Raw genomic sequence first — 20,471 nt, 5'->3', positions numbered from 1 at the left:
GCGAAGTATGCTACGTTTTGTTGCCCTCTTCAGCACGCTTTGTGGCTAGCAAGGAAATTAATTAAAAATACTAGGGCATGTGGCCACACTGACCAGAGCCCAACCGACCCATGACTCTCAGTCGCAGCAGCCTCAGCATCAGCGGAAGCGGTAGCAACAACAGAAAAGGAGGAAAATTCTATTTCAATTAGTGGCAAAAATTGCAGAAAGCTGTGCAAACAAAAGATTTTCCCTAACAACAGTAACTACGGGTACAAACGCGGCGCCACAATGCCCAAGTACAAGTGGGCGTGGAAAACAAAGAGGCAAATGGGAAAATATTCCTATTTTTCTACCATCCCCTCCCACCACCAGCTATTGTCCGTAACGCAGTAGGAGTTAAAATTGCGAATGCGAACAAAAACCAGTGTGCGTACTCACCTGGAACCGATGACTTTCTTTGATGGCGATGCCTCTGTCTCCGGCTGCGAATAGGATGTCGAGGATGTCACCACTTTTTCGTACTGCTGGGGCATGGCCGCGTCATATACAAAGGCGGGTTGGAGGAGTGGTCCAGACCGCACCGCCACCGCCACCGCCACCTCCTCTGCCACCGCCACTACCATTCCTTTGGCTGGATGAGGTTGTCGAGGTGGTCGAATAGGTGACCAGCGGCTGTTGATGCTTCTGGTGGTGTTGCTGTTGTTTCTGCTGCTGCTGCTGCTGCTGTGTGTTTGGATAGGCTGTGGCCGGCCTCAGGCAGGTCCAGGCACAGGCCCAGAGCCAAAGCAGCGGTAGAATGCGCGGAGAACGCATTGTCGTCCTTCTGCTGATCCTTCGCCTGTGCTCCCCGCTTGACTCTCTGTTCAGGGTGTTTATTTTTATTTCAGCTTCGGACTTCGGACTTATCTAAAAATTGTTTAGCTCTCCCTTTGCGGGCCAGAGAGCAGAAAAGGTCCTGCTGTCGGGTTGCGTTGCCGTTTAATGCGGCAAGTCGAGACGCGTCTGTTGCGTGAACATCAAGCGAAAGCTGCAAAGTAAAGTAAAATGAAAAACTAATTAATGCCATGTTAATGAACAGTATAGGGCAATAGGAGAGAGAGCTACAAGGAGCGATAAAAGGGCCTGCCATTTGCATAAAGCCAAGGCTCGCTTTAAAGACCAGCCTTAAAGCAGCGCTGGCAGCGTTGCATCTCAGCATGTGGCCCACTTTTAGGCCGTGTCATAAACGGGCAGGTAAATTTGCCAGGAAACTGAAGCCCGCAACGCTAATGCGCCCGTAATTATGCTAATAATAACGAGCTGCCACATGAGTGCGGCTCGCTCCTTGCCGAGGAGTAGGGTAGGTAGCGGGGAAAGCCATTGGAGGCAACGTCCTAGCAGTAAGGCATGCCTTTGGCTAAGTGCCTGGCAATTTGGGCTCAAGAATAATGGCGGGGGAGACTCCAACAACTGCATATGCGTTTGTGTGTGAGATGAGCGCAGCTGCTGCATGTTGTCTTGCAGAATTTAGAAATCTGTGGTAACTTACAACGCAGCATGGATTATCCTAGGTGATTAGAAAACGAGCATTAAAGCATAGCCAGGCTGAGAAAAAAACTCAGTTCATATTTTCACTGGATTTACCACGGGGAATTACAGGTTTTGGCTTTAATTGGAGGAGAGCAGACCACATTCTGAAGGATTACAGCCACAAACCATCCACAGCCAAAGATTGAACAAAGGATAGCCCCTGCTCTAACTCCCATAAATAGAGAAAATATTGTGGAAACCTTTAGCTGGTTGCCCAAAAGCAAAGAGAATATTCTTGATTTAAACGATTTATATTCAAAGTGTGTGTGTGGATTGGGATGAAGTGGAAGCCAGAAAATCTTCTCCATCTTCAATCTTTACCCATGGGGAGAGGCCTGTGGAAAGCCTGGTTTATTTTAAACTTCGATTCGTTGTTTTATTCATTGCTGGCTGGCTGGCTGGCTGACTGTACGTTGTTGTTGGCTGTCACTTGCTATCAGCATCAGAAATCTGTGCAGATACTTGCCTCAACAGTTCTGTCAGTTTGTCCCCCGTTTTCTGTTATGTCACTAAGCCCTTTCCGTATGTGTGCGTGTGATAACACAAATGAATTGTCAATGGCGCGACATGAGGGAAAATAACAAACAATATGTTAATAAGCACAATGGCCAACAGCATCCAGCAGCCAGGCTGTCAGAGAATGGCTAAAGAGTGCTCTGACAACTTAAAGTCCTGCCTGTCAAAATGTTAGCACACACACACACACACACACAAAACACCCACCCACAACGCACCCAAACCTTCCATCTCCCCAGTTATTGCGCTCGCCTTCTGAACCCGAAAAACTTTGCCACATCACGTACAAGCCCAAGGATACTCGCACTCGCACTCGTGTATGCTTATATGAGTCTGTTCAGATAGCTAAACGATTCCTGGTCAATGTAGAAAAAATCGCGCATAAATATACAAGTCGTGCCATAAAAATATGCTCCTTGCTTTGCCACTTATTGTGGCATTTGTGGTAATACCCTGCCTAGTAGAGAAGGGAAGCCAGAGCCACATAGATGCTCGTATATTGTTGCTTAGATTAAACAGTCGATGCCATACTCATAATCATTTTTCTTTGCTTTTATGAACACCATTCGCTTAGCTTCGATCGGATGAGTATAGCCTTTAGGTCATAGCTTTAAAAGCGACTATTCAAAAGAAAAGTATATATATATATTTTTTTTTTTATCTATTACAGTTCCGTAAGGGTATGTAAAGTCTCGATACCGAAAAACTACCTTTTCCTATATAATTTTCCTCTCTTTTGGCCTGCTATTTTATGGCTAAACTGTGGCTGGCGAGCAGTGAAAAACGAACAACAAAATTAACATAAATTGTGCGTAAAATATTTCTGTATATTTCAGTAATGTATCTTTCAAGTCGGGCGCCACTTCAGATGCAGGGCCATCAACGCATCGACACTCTCGCCCATTCTTACCAATTCTCACCCGAAGTGGTGGCGGCGGCGGGGGGGGACTCGTTAGGGCCATAGTTTGGCCATTGATTTGTAACGGTAAATTACGATTGTCAGCGGTGCCTAGAACGAGTTTGTCCTGCCAAAGGGGAGAGAGAAAAGGTTCTCTTCTCTGCTCCACTGACATTGAAATGTAAATGAAATGCAGTGGGTGAAAAGTAGCTTTCCCCTCGAGTGCTTGCGCCGGGATGGAGGAGGAGGGAAATGGGATGCTGGCTGGCTGGCTGGCTGGATGTTAGGTAAGAGAGCAGATTGGTCGGGCTGCCATTGTCTGGACTGACAATGATGCCGAGTGACATGACAAGTGGACGACGACAGGCACACACAAACACACACACAGACAGACACAAAGCCCCATGGAGGGGCAAACACTAGAAGAAGTGCGGTCCGGGTCCGGGTTCAGGTTCCGTTTGGTTCAAGATTGGACCTGACAGCTGTAGAGACAAGCAAACGAATCCAAACGAAACACGAAGCGAAGCGAAGCCAAAAGGCGACACACATCACATCACATACATAAATACATACATATATAAGAAGAAGAACGAAAACTGGACGTTTGTTTAAACAAATCACTCAGACATTTAAATTTCCATAGCCACAGAGAAAGGGGATCGTAACACATGCAAAATACTTTGTTGCGGACTGGGAATGGTTCCATTCCAAACCATAAATCAAACGACAAAGGTGTATTTAGCAAGGGGGCTGGCAGTAGGACATACTTTTGGAATATGTTTCATTGTTTTGGAAAATGTTAGTTTTGCTTGAACCAAACTTCTGGCTTGATTATTGACGAATTTTCATTGTTCTGGGGTGTGTAGTATTTTTTGAGGCAATATTGGAATTTGCATTTTGGTTGCTGCTAACGACAGGTTTCTCCTACTGATGGACCGATTGATTCCCAATTTTATTTAATTACCAGAAAATACACCTGTTTGGGCTGGAATGCTTATGTCGGAGTGGGGCTGCTTAACCGCAAAATAAATATTTGCTCTCCTGAAAGGAAGGAACTACAAACTGGGATATTTATTTACCAAGTGGCGTGTGACGAAAATACAGACGAAATTGGTTTTAAGGCTACAGAATCAACAAGAAATAAAAACCTCGCAGACAAACGGCCAGCAAATGACCCACTCACGCACCCAAACCCAAACCCACACGCCTCTAAAAAGTTGTGCAGAGTTTGCCATGTTGCCATGTTGTCAGGTTGCTGGTGCGGCTGTGGGTGCGGGTGCGGGTGCGTCACGTCTTGTATGTTGTGGAAAAATTAAGATTTTCCACCAAGGCCACCGAAAACTTATTTCGGTTTGTTTTTTGCTTGTTAGCCATTGATTCTTTATTGGATTTACTATACGAAACACACACACACAGCGGAACGCACACTGGCTCAATCAGTCTTCGTTTGCTCCAAGGAAATTAAAGCAAATTGCATTACAGCAGCGACCGCTTAATCAAGGTCGCCGTCGACTTTAAATTGCACAACTCAGAGTGGTGTCCACAGTGTCCTCATAGAGGAGAGTACAGTACAGTACCGTACAGTAAAGGCAATCTGTTGAATCTGAATTGAGTTTCGTTTGTTCTTCTTTTTGAGTGTGTGTTTTGGGCAGCCAGCCCTGTACTGAGCAAGCCAACGCCATAAAAGTGCCTCTTCTGGCCAAGGGCTGGCCGACAATTTCCACGGTGCCGTTGCAGAGCTCTCCCGAGCTCGCACTTTCGCACTTTCACGCTCTCGCGGTCCCCGCGAGTGTGGATTGGCGCGGGTTTACACTAACAAAAGTTTATCGCTCTGTTTCCGTTTCCGTTACGTTACGCTGCGTATACGTATATGTGTGTGTGTGTATGTGTATAACCTCCAGACGCTCATAAGATGCTATTTCAGGGCTCCCAGGAGCTGCCCTTGCCATTTACCTAACCTGGTCGAGGCCGGGACCGGGACCGGGGGACCGTGAGCCAGGGGCCGAGTCCTGGAAAGTTTCTTGTGCACAGAACATTTGATTTTATTTATTTATTTCGATTTGCGCTTTTCTTTCTCAACACCCGCATTCACTTTGGCCGTTGGTCTTGCTTTTCCTGCTTGGGCTGCTTTTCCACCTCGGTCGACGTAACAATTTCCTTCCTCTTAGCCCCATGTCCGGCACTATTTTCTCCTGCTGCTGGCACTGTTTTCTCCTCCTGCTGCTGCCGCTCCTGCTGCTGGCAGCTGAGCGCCTCTGGCCTGGCTAATGTGCATTTTATTTTCCGCTACCCAGTGCCGTTGCTGCTCCTCCATGGGACTCACTCAATTCGTTGGCCATTTATTCTCTACTTGTGCCCCTGCCCCTCCCTGCCTTTTGTTGTTCTGGCACAGCCACTGCCATGGCCACTTCCTGTTGTACACATACACATACACATACATATGTATGTATCTATTGCTGTCAGTGTGTATATGACATATATTGTTTTGGCAAAGATTTTGCACGCCACAGGAGCTCGATATAATTTTCGGCATTCCATTCCAATCACGTGCATATCTCAATGCCAATCTTCATTCGGCTATGAAACTTTTCAACTGGCTTTCTGTTCTGTTCTGTCTTATCTGCCTGTCTATTCTTTCGCTGGCCTGGCCCTACGAGCATTATTGTTTCGTCCCCTCCCAGATCCGATTGGGGTCTGGTCTGTGTGTTGGGTGTTTAGGTGGACTTCATATTTATGAAGGACGTAGGTGGGATCGGTATCCGTATCCGTATCCGTAGCATGTCTGCAACTGACACCGAACTGGGGGCACAACACTTCAACATAAATAAATCCAGGGCCCAGGGCGAAGATGCTCCTAAATCCAAGTCTAAGTTGGCTTTATAGTTTCTCAAGTTTGTTCGCTGTAACAATAAATGCTTCGAATCGCATTGTTTGACTTTGCACGTGTTGCCCATCGAAGCGTTAGATCTTCCTGCCACTGTCATCGCTGCTCTGCTGTGATTTCGATAGCCTGCCAGGGTCTAGAGTCCGGACACGTTCCGGCTGGGGCTGCAGCTGGGGCAACTGTCAAAGTTATGAGCCCAGGGCGTGATCGGGATTAGGACACGTGGACGTGGAACTGACTGCAGCCTTTTAATATATAACTCTTTGACATTAATTAGCGAAAAACTTCGCCAAGCCCTAACGTGGCGTATACGTGATTTGTAAATGCATCTTGCAGCACCAGCAACTGAGGCAGGGGCAATGGTAGCGGCAGTGACATTGGGAAGGGGAAACTTTTCAGCAACGCATTACGCGGCATACAAGTTTTTGATTGCCGCAATTTATCAAATGGCGCGTGCTCGACGCGAATCACATTTGCATTCGTCTTGGACGGTGGGCCTGGCTGCTCCTGGCTGCTTCTGGAGGGAATGGGATTGGGATTGGGCTATGTGCCAGACAACCAATGTGCAACCGTATCAGCATTTTCATTAATTACGCAGCAGCAACTGCATGTTGCGTGCAGTATGGCTGCGCCAGAGCTTTCAGAGCATTCATAAATCGCATTAAATTAAGTAAAATGGCAAACAATGAGGGAGACCTGGCTGCAGCCAGATATATAGATATGCATATTCTGATACACGGTGGCATATCCATTCCATTCGGATTCGCATTGATAAAGGTTTAATATGAGAGCAACATCTGAGGCAACCAAGCCTCAGCTCCGCTTAATCTCTTATGCAAGTGCTGGCCATTATCACATTTTTAATATATTTATGGTATTAAGTGGGAGAGCTAAAGGCAACATTATGACTACAAGATACCCTCTATCCAGGATCACACATGACTTATATGATGCAAGAACTGAAGCCTGAAGGCAGGGTTGTTTTGATTTGGAAAGTCAATAAGAACTTGTCAATAATTTATTGTATTTCTTCTTCCACCAGATAATGAGATGAGATGAGAGTTTTAAGACACATTTAAGCAACAAATTGCAGGTCAGACAATTACAAAGATGTGCTCAATATTCGCCGCCATGAACTGCACATAAAATAATTAACATTGACAACATTCGGGACCTTTAGTCATAATTTTTCGCTTTCTTTAACACTGTGAATACACAAGGCAGCGGAGTCTGCTGAATTTGGTTACTAACAAGCGTGTCCTTTATGCCTCTACGCCTTTGACTTCCACATGGCCGACCTTTTGCGCTTGACCACTTCGATACCATGCCATCCCGTTCCGATCTGTTCCGTTCCATTCCGTCCCTTCTCAGCAAGTGGCATATGGAAATGCCAGCAAAGGGACCGCTGTGGGTGGGGACAAAAGCGTAAAAGGAATCTCCTGGCAAACACTTTGATTTCGCACAAATTTTGCACAATAGCAAATTTTTCAATTTATTCCCCTCTAGTCTCTGGCCTCTGGCATTGGCTGATTAGTATGACCCTTCTTTGGCTGCTGCCGCTGCTAGAGAGGCGGACACCATCCTCCCCCCACAGGCACATTCAATCATCAGGCATTGAGGCATTCATTCATTCCCAGACTTTATAGTCAACAAACTGTAAAAAAGGGACCTTGAAAGGTGCACAAAATCCTTTTGCAGAGCAATACAGAAAAGGCGTCGTATCCTTTCATGCCCAACTGCGTTTCTTTGGTTCGAGTGTTAGTGGCCGCTGTCCAGCAATCTGAGCGTGTGTGGCATGTGTGTGTGTGTAAAGGATTAGGCTGCTGCTGCTGTGCTGCTGTTGCTGTGCTGCTGTGTGTGTGTGTGTGTGTTTGAGTTCTTTATGCCCATACCCAAGGGCAACGCTTTTCCAGTTCTGCCCAGTCATTCTGGGCATGACGATGGACCACACACTCGCCGCTCCCCATGTTATGGGATATCCGTGTCCTTTGGAGCTATGACTTGCACCACATCCCCTGCTGTAGCTTTATCAGCTGGGCGTAATTGCTAGGTCTTCAACTGGTCTTCAAAGGAACATGGGCTAGGCCCACTGACGACTGATGAGAGTGAGTCAGCCACTTCCAACTTCCAGTGCATTAGTCATGTTAATTAACCCCAGTCGGTGGGGGCTTATCATAATCTAGTTGCTCGCATTACATTAGGCCATGCCCGAGTTGAGCTAAATCTATTATTTAATTGCATTTTAAATTCACCAACGATGGCCAGGCAACAACCGGAGCCATCCACTCAGAACCAGCAGCATCTCTTGGTGGTACAAAATATGCTACACTTGCCCCCCAGCCAGCCCGGCATGCCTACCTGTGTACATCTACACCTGCACACCAGCAGCTCCAGCAGCTCCAGCAGCACCCAACCACATCCTCATCCACGGCAGGATAAAGCGAAAGATAGCTGCGGGTTGGTGTTTGCTGGTTGCCGCATGCCGTATGCGCTATCAAGACTGCAAACAAACCCATGCAAAGGACCGGACCCTGGTCCCTGGCCCCGGCCTGATCCGTTCACTTCTGGCCACCTAGCGTGTGAACAGTCAGCAGCTTTGAAGCCAAAGGCGAAAACTATATGTATACATGTATGTGCGACCATTTTTCATGTGAATCAGTTAGCCGGCTATCTGCAGTCCTGGCAGCTGGAGTTTGGCTTGGCGTTGGAGCGGGGGCTGAAACTGAAACTGGAACTGGGCCCTGACAATGGCAGTTAAACGCGTGCGCCTCAGATAAGATTCTATTTGCTGTCACAACTGCCGCTGCGGCCTCAGACTCCGGTTCACTCTCCGGTTCAGTTACACAGACAGAGACACAGACAGAGACACAGACAGAGACAAACTGTGTTGACAAATACCCAGAGGAAGTTTTTGCGTCCCGTTTTTCTGTGGCACAGATATGCGGTCAAAGTAACGATGCCAAAATGTGCGGACAGTTATGAAGATTTGTGGCCTGGACATATGCACAGTCCATCCCGTCCCATACCATACCCGAGAGCGGACAACAAGATAGGTGTGATTGCTTTGCCCGGCTAAGTAGAGCAGCCACGCAGATGAGCTGCCAAAGGTAGAAGACCAATTTCCTGTGAGAAATATCACCCACCTTTAGCTGTACTAAGATCTGTCTATCATCCCTGAAGCCTCTTGCAGTTGAAGCCTTTGTCAGCGACCCTCATTCATCGTACTTTTTATCGTACTTCCGGAGCTGACCTGCATTGACATGGCCTTTTAGTTGAGTGCTTTGCTGGGGACCATAATTTAGTGCCTGCAGTTGAGTTTCAGTTTCGGCAAAGCAGCTTTTCCTATTTTGCATAATTTCCGCCGTTCGCTCGGCTGTTGCTGGCGACGTCGCAATGACAACGTCAACAGCAGTGACTTCAGGATCTGCAGGAGCAGAAGCTACCACCGCATGTCCTCTACCCTGTGCCGCGCTTTGGCCACTTTTGCGCATCTTTTTGGACATTAGCCTGCTGTTTAACATTTTATATGTAGAAGAAGTCGTAGCCAGAGCAGCTGCAGGTGCAGGTGCCGTCATGTTGAGTTTTTGTCTACACTTTTGCCGCTGCTCCTAACAGCTCTCTGGCCAAGACTGTGATGCAAGCCCCGTCTGCTGTTGACACAGTTAAACGGTGGCCCATTTATTATGCGAATTTATTGTGCCACAGACAGGAACTTGGGCGAACTGGCATCCTGACCGCACTTGGGCTTAAAGTTTGCTGCCAAAAATGTCTGGATAACTCAATTAAGGCGCTATCGCAGTGGTCTGCCTCGTCCTCTGCCTCTGCCTATGCCTCTGCCTGTGCCTGGGGGTGTTTCCTCGCATCCTTGTGAGCTCAGGTGTGTGTACAAGTTTATGAACTTTGCAGCAGGAAATGCACACACAGAGACACACACTCACATACATATGTTAGGCAAACACGCAATGCATTTTCGCACTCACGCAAATTACCAAATAAGCGACGTGCGAATTTGTGTGTTTGTATGTGCTGGCTAGGGGTATGTGTGAGTGTGTGGATGTTCATACATACATATGTGCGTGTGGTCGCCAGTAGCGCTCAAAGTTTACCTTTGGTTTTTGGTGCAAATTTGATTTGGTTGTCGCTGCCTCTCGCGTTGCTGCTGCCTGCCTGCCTGCCTGCCTGCCTGCCTTCTGTCTGTGGCCTGGAACTTTAACTTGCATTTCGTTGCCTGGCAAGCGTGATTTTCGGGGCTACGCAGCAATGCACGTACTTCACTGCATTCCCGTGGATGCGTGCGTGTGTGTGTGTGTGCTCCCAGGTACATAGTTAATTTCAACAATAATGCACTGGTGTTGGTTGTTGCCCTATATGCGCATCTTTGCTATTAAGTGGCGCAAAGAGTTGGTGTGGGACCGCCAACAGCTACTAAAAACTCAATTACCATCCAGCACCAGTTCCAGCACCAGTCCCAGCACCAGCCCCCGATCCATCCGCACTAGCCATCTCTCATGCGAACATTTTGGGCGAAATTTAGGAGCAGCGGATGAAAATTGAAAAATTTGAGCCAGAAATTTAACGCAAATCAGTGGAGAGTTGTGCCCGCGGTTGCCAGCTAGACAAAGTGCAATTAGCTTTCGCTCAGTGTAAATGGGATTATATTAATTCCGTATTTATGCGCTCGTCTGGGAATCGCAGCCACTTCCAAGTGGGTTTCTCATGCCTGGTCGCGCACATTATGCATTTTGGGGTAGCATCAAAAAGATGCGGCAGCAGCTGCCCCAGTGCACTTACCTTGCCCCCTTTGAGTATATGTGCATACATAAGTACATATGTATGTGAATTGTGAATTAGCACCCTGTTGTAAGGATCCCCCATCATATGCCACAATAGATAAGTTTTCGACGGAATGTTATGTACATACATGCATACATATGTATGTACTATGTGCCTGCGGCTGATATGCAATTTCATTTCAAATTCATATGCTAAAATTTGGCGCATGCGAAACTCAAATTCAAACAATGGCGCTTTAAGTCGCTATTAAAACTCTCTTTAAGCCAGAAGCACTTCTGAGCCGAGCTGATCTGACCTACATGCCACGCCCCTACATATATGCATTCGTAAGAGATGCAGATGTGGGAGGGACTGGGCCATAAGTTGCAGCAAGAGCGTCAAGGACCAAGGGACCAGAGAGCACTGGGTAATATTTTGGCAACATTTTGTGTGCTCGCATTAATTTATGCAAATAGTTGAAAAATATTAATGGCTGCCAGCAGCTGCTATGGCTACAAATACATAAATATACATACATACATATGTACATGCACATGTACATACATGTACTGGCTTACAGTAGAAGGGAACGGGAATGGGGATTGGGAGGCGAACATTTAGCGAGCGACAGCAACAGTTTTGCCAGAGCAGCCGTTTGGACTTAAATATTTATGCCTTTAAAAACTTGGACAATTTCCGTTACATTATGGCGCATAAAGGCCAATAAGCCCACACACACACACACACCTAATACAGGGCCAAAACTAAAAGCAATCGGGCATTGCCAAGAGCGTGCAGCACTCACACACACAGTCACAGAAATATGTAAACAAAATGGCGCACAAGAAATAAACTTATGGCGCACTTCCGCCAATAGTCAAACATTTTATTTCATTTTCCGAACCAGACTCGACTCTCTGACCCGTTCTCCGTTTCTGTGTGTATTTGTGCGCTTGCCATCAAAAATGGTCAAAGAGCAGTTCGAGAATTAAAATGAAACAAAACGGAAATGCTACAGAAATCAACCAACTGGCATAAACTTTGCGAACCTCCTTCCCACCCACTCTGGGTGGACTGGGTGCGCAGTGGGCAGTCGGCAGTCGGCACCGACCAAATCAAGTAAAAAATGTTTGTTCTGGTGTAGCTGGGTGCGGAAAACGGACATTTCCCGTGCGCCGTAAAAGGGCCAACAAGTCCCGAGCCAACTATCGTACAGAGCAATGGGCAGCAATGGCCCAATGTGCCAATGGTCAATAACAGGGCCGCCCCTAATAGCTTCATTAGCCCGGATACGCGGCTTGAGTGTGCCAAATACTCGACTTTTGCCTCCAAACCATTTGCGGAAGCTTTTGTTTTATTATCATCTGTTTTGTTTTTTTGTTTTTTGGGATTTCTCTCCCGCTGATCCAATCAAAATCTATGGAATGGTCGGGATTTCTATATTTTTTCGATCGGCTGCAGAAAAGTTTTCCGTCAAAGAACTCAACGCAAATTCGAAATTGTTTGCCCAAAAAAGAAATACAGAAAAATATTCGGAGAGGTACGAGTATTTACTTTTTGTTACTCGCAGAGAAGTTTCATTATTGGATGATGGAAAAAACTATTTGATTGAGATAAAAAAGCCCATATTGACTGATTGGATAGACTTTCGACAGGAGCAAATAACGGTAGTAATAAAAGAAGGTGTATTATGCTATAAGAATCTATAATCTATATATGTATAGAACTACTCTGAATATTCTTTTTAAAATACTAAAGACTATTGTTAATTGGCCTTTAATTAAACAGTATAAGCACAGAATAAACCAATGCCGGTAGACATCCCTTTAAAATAATTTAATGTTAACCAAAGTTCCCCATTTTATAGAATATTCCCAACCACGTAGCGACTAGCGATACCGTTTCTTTGTTGAACCAGACGAGTGGAAAAGCGCTGCGGTTCAGGCCCTCAGACTGGACCTTCGCGCTCTGTATATTTCGAACATTTCAATCCCATTGATGGGTATCGATGAGCGGTTTTTACATGCAAACAAATAGACAGCGAACGAACCCTATAAAGCTGGTATCGCGGAGTATGGGCGGAGTGGTTTAGAGCTATGACAGTCGCCATTCTGTGTTTTTTTTTTTGTCGACGCACATCAAAGCATCTGAAAAGTGACATGTGCTCGACCCCGCTCCGACGTTCGCCTGCTCTCCTGGTTGCCCTTAGCGGCTTAAAAGCTCAATGAGCAAAAATTGTTTGATTTTCTCTAACATTTCATTTGGCAGCTCGCCCTGTTGATTGTTGTTGCAGATGCTGCTGTTGCTGTTGTTGTTTCTGTTGCCATTGATGTTGCTGCAGGATAGATACTCGTATTCTCTATAAGGTCCGTGCCGTTTCTGTGTGCGCTGTATATTTGATTTTATTTGCATTTGATGGTAGCAAGCGTTAGCTGGCAGCCCGTGTACTTTTGCCGTTGACATTCGAAATAATTTGGTTGGCCGAGCTCGTGCTCGTTGCTTTTCAATACAATTTTCCAAGTTTTGGCAGTTTGAATTAGCAATAAATTTCACTTTGCCACATGTCAAACCTGCATACCCATTGGGGCGTGCAACACTGCAGCTCTCTCTCTCTCTCTCTCTCTCTATTACCGTGCCTTTTTATGTTTGGATGCCTGTGGGTCCTGGACTCTGGACCCAGATGAGTATTTACGAGTGTGCGGGAAAAAGCATAGAGTTACTATGAAAAATAAAAAAAACCAGCTGGGGGGCTTAAGCTAATCCCCTAAACAGCTGCCATTTTGCCTAAATCTAAGCGGTGTTCGGATAGATTTAACAAAAGCAGAGAACTTTTGAGTTTAAATATTATAAAGTATTTATTTTGAGCATCCCATGGAAGGGGGTCTTAAAGTCTGATGACAAATGCTGTTTAGATTATTATATTGAATTTATTTAGTGCTAAAATATATATACTCATTATATTGGTAAGCCTTGCAATAGGTTTTCTTAAACTAAAGCTAAGTCCGACCTTCTACTTTTACTTTGGAATTAATTATAAATGAATTTAATTAATAATTCTACTAAATTCTACTCAAATACAAATTGAATTGCCAGGCGATTATGTCGGTGTGGAAAGATAGACAGACCATCAGTATAAAATGACAATTCAAATTACATCAGACAGCTTTTTAATTTAAATATGTAACGCTGTGTTATCACTCACCAAATAAATCTAGACCGCTAGCCGCGCATTCATCTCCACAAGTGGGTTACCTGTGAAGAGGGGGGAGTAAATTAATTAAGTGGAATATAAGTAATTTGCAGTGAATAAGTAAGTTTTGCGGCTGCTTAACATAATTAGGCCCTGTCAATTGGCTCTGCACGTGCCAATCGATGGTCGGGCGCTGTCTGCTGTCTCCTCATTGGCATGGCAATTAAATTTTAATTGCTTCACTTTCCCAAAAATGAAAAAAAAAGGCGGAAAGCAGATGAATGGAAGCATCGGTGGGGAGTGGAGTTGGTTGAAGTGCCGGCGGAAATGCGGCCCTGCTGGGTCGTTGCTAATTGAAGTTCAATGAAGGAATCGCCAAAAGTTAATAATGACATTAACAAAGCCAGGGGCACAAAAGGTGGGCGGCAATAAAATCGCATTTGCCTGCGGCATTCTTCGGAGCAAACGAAAGCGTCAAATCTTTTATTTAAAATTCAACTTGTGTACAAACAATGGCAACGGAAAAAGTAACCAACAAAATTACAAGAATTGAAATACTTAAGTTGCTCGGGCATGGCCGAGAGATTGATTTCATGCCAAAAACGAAAAAAGAGAGCCCCAAAGCAGAAATAAAACGGCCAGACACTGTTGCTGCCGTTGTTTCTGGGGGACCGACATGTTCCAATACCTGACTGCCAACAGAACAAGCCCCTGGCCAAAAAAAAAATGAGAAAAAAAAAACCCAAAAATAAACCGAAAACAACAGCAACATCAACTTGATGCCAAACCAGAAGCCACGACTGGAGCTGGGGCTGGAGCTGCGGCTGGGGCTGGAGCTGGAGCTGAGGCTGGAACTGGCAAGCTGCAAATGTAGGTCACCTGAATGCGTAGCTTTCAATTTTTATAACGTTACCAAAAATCATCTCCAAATTCGGTGTGTGTGTGTGTGTGTCTTTGTGTCCAGATCTGTAGCAAAGTGTTCGTTCTTTGGATACCTGGCAAAGTATTCTCAAAGTATTTTTGCGGGAATACTGTCTGTTCGTGGTGGTTGCAGTCGGAATAAGGAAGTGTTTCCGAATCTCAAAGACTATTAGAGCTATTGGACTCAAGTCTTTTGTGTACTCGTATACTTATGCCATGCTCAGTTTACGCAGCTATACTCAATAGTTCTTACATACTGGTATGTATATGTATATTGGATGTATGGTTAGATATCCATACATATGTGCTTTCTAACTTTCGGAACAAGAGCGAGCGCAATTTTCTAGTTTACAGAAAAGTGTGAGTACTTGGTATATCCATTTCAGTTTACAAAATTAATCAATTTAACAATATCTAGAAGGCTTACGATACATTTTAAAATTTTTACCTTGTTCTCTTTGGCTTAAGTTTTATTTATTTTTTGGATCGATATGAAGATTTCATGTTCAATTGAATTATACATAATAGTTGTATACACATATGTTTTTACATATTTAATTTTTAGACGAATTTAATTTTACAAGCATTACAAAAATATAATAAAAGGGTTGGTTTATTCATCTTTTGAATTATTTTGAAATTGAATACAGCTAATAAAAACAATCCTAGAAAAATACGTTTCATAGTTTATTTATGTAGGTCACCTGAATGCGTAGTTTTCAGTTTGTACCAAAAATCATCTCCAAATTCGGTGAATGTGTGTGTTTCATAGTTTATTTTTTATTCCACCTGAAAGAGGCAGTACTGAAAAAATTATCCACGTTGAATGGTCATATTTTCTAATTGGAAAACCTTATACGAAATTTAAGTTTGAATTTTTTTAAAGCTCAAAAAATTCTCTATAAGATTCGTGTTTTCAAACTATCCAAAGCGCTTTGAAATTGGCTAACTGATTTCGGCTGAGGTTCCACTGTGCGTCGGGCACTCGATTCAAAGGCTCGAATACGTTTCATTTTGTTTTCTTTGCCGAAATTGGCTCTCTGCGCTCTGGACCACTTTAGGGGGTAGCCTTGTCGGCTCTTTAGTTCATCCTCTGCTATTGTTCTGAGTGTAAGTCCCGCCAAGTGCCCTTGTTAAAGCCACGCACTGACGATGACTGGGAGATGCAGCCAGATGCAATGCGACACATGTTGATCGGCTTCTGCCTTGTTTGCGGTCCTCTAAGCTTCTAGTAATTACGGTGCTTACAGCCCTCAAGAGCACACTCTCTCAGAGCGCGTCAAAATATACACCACAGGCCAGACATTTGAAGTCGCAACAGCAGCAGCCGCCAGGGGAAGACGTCGATGGGAAGCCCAAGACGTCGAGGAGCTCTAGCAATCAACTTGAGTCGCTTGGGCCCACTCGAGAGCAGAGCGATGAATGGGGAAACAAACAAAGCGCTATAAAGTACAACAACCACAGAAATCCGCACAAATATGCCAATAACCTATTGATGTGTTCGATACGCTTTTTATTATGTCCATTGTACATTGATATTCTACAGCGGCAAAAATGAAAGTTTCCCGGCTAGAGGGAGAAGCAACACGACACGAATGGTAAACGCTGGAGAGAGGTGCGGAAACGGGTGATTTTTCATGTCTCGGTCACGCACGGTAAAACGGCAGAAGCCGAAGCAGAAGCAGAAGCAGATGCCTGGCCTAGACATGCTCTTGAAGTGGTGGCTAAGAGGCGGCTAAGAGTCGCAGACTCATCGCTCAGGTGAAAAGAAGTTAATGCCAAAAATTGCAATATCATGTTGCTTGGCGCAGGCGTTTTGGCCAAAGTGAGAGCAAAATCATCATCGGTTTGTCTGTCTGTGTCTGGTCTGTCTGTCCGTGTGCTGCCTGCTAATGAAGGCGGACTATGGTGGCTTTGGTGGCTGTGGTGGACAACCTACTGACACTTTGACCGATTTTTAGCATACTAAATATAGTAATTTTGTCATTATGGTTTATTATGCGCCTTTCGCCAGCTGCCATGGCATTCATCGCCGCCACCAATGCTTCAGTTTCCGTCTGTATATCTGTTTCTGTTTCTTTTTTGCTTTATGCCTGCCAAGTCATTCAATTTGTGCCCGTTTCGAGCTGCATTCTTGACGGCTTTGGAGCAGCCATAATTGAGACATCAATCTAGCGGAGAGGCACTTGATTCTCAGCCATAAAAATGGTTGATTGCATATATGCGAATATTGCTCATCGCTTCGGATGTGCTAATTGAAATGAAATTCAATCAATGGGAAACTTTTTGACCCATTTCCATACAGCTGCTGCTCTGCTGGTGCTGCTGCTCTTCTTTTCCCTGCCTTTCTTTTATTTTCTTTTCTTTTCTTTGGAACACTCTAACAGCAGACAACAAAGAGTGACAGAGGGAAACAGGTTCTTGTGCTAAGTATATATGCTAATGACACTTACTTTTCGGTTATTGGTCTCTGGTATTTCGGTCAAAGTTATTAACTAAGCCGATGCTCAGCTGACGCTTCATTGGCTTTGTATGCCGCGGGTGTGTACCAATCTAATACTTGGCCAGCCCATCATCTGCTAGTAATGTGTCCAAATTGAGAGGCCAGGCCAAGACCCGATTGTGTGCTCGTTAAGCATGGAATTACACAAGTCTCGAGACGGATCAAAAACACGCACATTGCTGGTGCGTATAATTGGGATTGGGGCGACCTTAGACCTGAGATTTGGTCTGTCATACCCTATCCGTAAATAGAGCTCTAATTGGGGACGGGAGTCGGGGTTGCACTCAAATGCAGCGACATCATCAATGCACCAGTGGGGTGTATACTTAATATACCAAAAACGAACCCGAAACCGAAACAGAAGCAGAAACTTTTCCCAGACCCATAAATATGCAGAGCGGAGTGGGGTGTTTACCGTCATTACAAGAGTTTTACATTTTCGTATGCTACTTAGGAGTTTTTTATTTTTTTCTGTTTGCCTTTTATGAGCAGCCGCAGCTCCTTCTTCTCCTTCTCCTACTTCTCTTTGCGCGCCTTCTGCTTCCATGGCTCCTTCTCTGGTCTCCTTTCAACGGAACATGCTTTGGAGCGCTCGCACACTTTGTGGCTTTCATGAAATTTTTGCCACTCTTCGGGAAAAGTGCAATAAATCATAATTTGCTACTTTTTCTAATGGATTATGGCAGTAGCAGGAGCAGCATATTGTTAGCGGCCGCTCGAAAAAGCTCTTAAGTGCTGATTGACCAACTCATGAATGCGATGGTCAGGTCGTCGGATCCTGCCACTAAATGCACCGCTCAAAGGGTCAACAAATTAATCATCCCGGATGAGTTGAGTGCTATCTCTGACACGCACCGTTTGTAGCAAATGAAATTCTCAATTAATGCTTTAAAGTCGGGTGCACAAGAGCGAATAATATTTGCACAATGATTAATTACATTTTCCGATACTTTTTTCCTCTCCCTCCCTCCATCTATCTGGTTGTTTGCTTTTTGTCCGTGTGGTAGAAATGGAAATAAAAATGGCAAATGGCCAATGGCCAATGGCAATGGCAATTCAATTTGTATTTTGTGAAAGTGATTGCATAAATGCTGATAAAGAAAATAGCAAAAACGTTCATCCAATTTTCTGTTGTCCGTGGAGGGCTGCGTTTTGTTGTTATTATTAATATACTATACATATTATTGTAAACCATATAACATTTATACAATGGAATGAATATGCTATGCTATGTGCTGTGCTGCTCGCTGCTCCCTCTTAATGTGATACAAAATAAATTGTGGCATTCAGCCAGCGATTGTGTGTTCGATGGGCGTTAATGGCGTTGTGTGGATGGACATGATGAAATGTGGCCTGTGGTCAGTGGATTGGGGGGCAGAAGCTTGGGACGAGTGCGCCAGATGAATAAGCCGCTTAATTAGGCTTAATAACACTGTTAGCAGAAGTGCTACTCCCACTGAAGGTCAGATGGGCATCTCAAGTCATGTCCACCGATTACAAAATGCAAAACACAATCTGTCTGTATGTCTGTCTGTCTGTCTGTCTGTTGTGAGATTTTCGGTGTGTCAGGTCTGCCTGTCTGTTCGTCTATCTGCTTGTTTGTTTGTTTGTTTGGGCAGGGCTATGGGTCAAGTCTCATAATTTGAGGCATAAAGAATTTATGTAGCCGAAGAGCTCCTGTTTCCCACCCGAAAAGGGATGGACTTGGTGCCAGCAGCCGAGCATGAATTCCCCAGTGACCTATTACCCCATGGCAAACTATGACAGCCAACTGCCAAATGTGTCAAAAGTTCAAAGTCATCCGGCTCGCTGGTGTTGGGCTGCCTGCAAAAAGGGTTCCTTCGGCTGGGTAGGGGTGGTGGCAGTGGCAATGGCAGTCCGACAGCAGAGACTGGCATAATATTAACACAGATGCGCATGAGTTATTCCGAATCTCCACTTGTACTACACAAATGAAATTATTATGGGACAACAAAGGCGGGTCAACCGCTTCCACCTCTTTGGCTCCGGTTCTCCTTCGGCGTTCGTGTCTCGCATCACATTGCCAGCTCTTTTGGCCAGCCAAAGGCCAAGCCGTCTAGAAGCAGAACTTGGCAATGCACGCAAGTCGAGCTCCTCTCGACCAATCCAATATATAAATTAAATTAAAAATTCCGCAGCGCCAAGTGAGAAGCCGACAAGGGGTGCTGGGGGGCTCCGGCTCTGGCTCACCGTCGTGTCGTTAGCCGAGCGACTGCGAAAAATGTTTATTAATAAATTTGCAATGAACAAAGTAAAATATTTCACTCCCATGATTGCACAACTTTGGCTGGCTGGCTGGCTCACCGAAAGTTCCCATGACATGTGCCACATATCGGGGGTGTGCAATGGGTGTACTGTACTCGTACTGCCAGCAATATGGCCACAAGTCAACGTCAGGCCATGACGTTGATGCCTCTGCATTTTGCTGTTGGCAGCGAGACGACTCCGACTCCAACTCCTACTCCTACTCAGCCGTATCCCAACCGAAGCCCAAATACTCGGCAACTGGCGTCAAAAACTTTCAAATGCTTTCAAATTAACCCGTCCCTATGAGTGCCGTGCAACTGACGACCAAGAACCCAATTTCATTGGCTGCAAAGCTGCAGGTGACTACAAAATTTGCCACGGGAAATTGTGCCATCAGAATGCAGCAGCAGAGCAAAGGCCCTGCCTGGCTGCCTGCTGGATGAAACTTCTGGGGCCAAAATTAATGCCAGAACTGTAAAGCGAGAGGGGAACGAGAAATCCTATTATACCGAATAATTACTAAGATTTGTGTTTAATTACCATTTGAATAATGTTTCCATATTCAATTACAAATTAAATTGAACTAGCATAAGATTATTAGACCAGGAGTAGGACTAGGATGGAGAAGATCATTGAGCGCTCTTTGCATTGTCTTTGGCCGAAGTTAAACATTGTTCTGCAATTGCAATCGCTGGCTTCTTGCTGAAACTCCATCTACATCTGAATCTGAATCTGAGGCAGAGAGTGCGACTGGGACTGGGACTGTGACTGTGACTGGAGCAACTTTTGCTGTGCAACTTCGATGGCAGCAACAATTTTCTTTTTCTTAATTAAAAGCAATCTTATTTATTAGTTTGGCACACACACAGCCGCACAGTAGCCGCCCAAAATGGGGGAGAGATAAAGATACGGCAGACACAGACACAGACGCAAATAAAGATACAGATGCAGTGACTAAGCCAAGCCC

At 45.0% G+C, this 20,471-nt stretch overlaps 1 protein-coding gene across 2 annotated transcripts in view; it reads right to left on the bottom strand.

Annotated features, from left to right (window-relative positions):
- Positions 1-20,471, bottom strand: part of LOC111079836 (mucin-2) — a 33,150-nt gene that overhangs the window by 8,612 nt on the left and 4,067 nt on the right. For both annotated transcript variants that reach the window (XM_022375149.2, XM_041593039.1), the window contains exons 2-3: positions 13,825-13,874; positions 421-1,009 (exon numbers count right to left, since the gene is read on the bottom strand). In XM_022375149.2, the coding sequence (XP_022230841.2) occupies positions 421-605 (185 nt within the window). In that variant the 5' untranslated portion in view covers positions 606-1,009; positions 13,825-13,874. The remainder of the gene's footprint in view (positions 1-420; positions 1,010-13,824; positions 13,875-20,471) is intronic.

Source organism: Drosophila obscura, unplaced genomic scaffold, assembly GCF_018151105.1.
Source record: "Drosophila obscura isolate BZ-5 IFL unplaced genomic scaffold, ASM1815110v1 contig_186, whole genome shotgun sequence".
Taxonomy (NCBI): Eukaryota; Metazoa; Arthropoda; class Insecta; order Diptera; family Drosophilidae; genus Drosophila; species Drosophila obscura.
The sequence above is the reverse complement of the archived record's forward strand: the minus strand, read 5'-3'. Positions and strand labels throughout refer to the sequence as shown.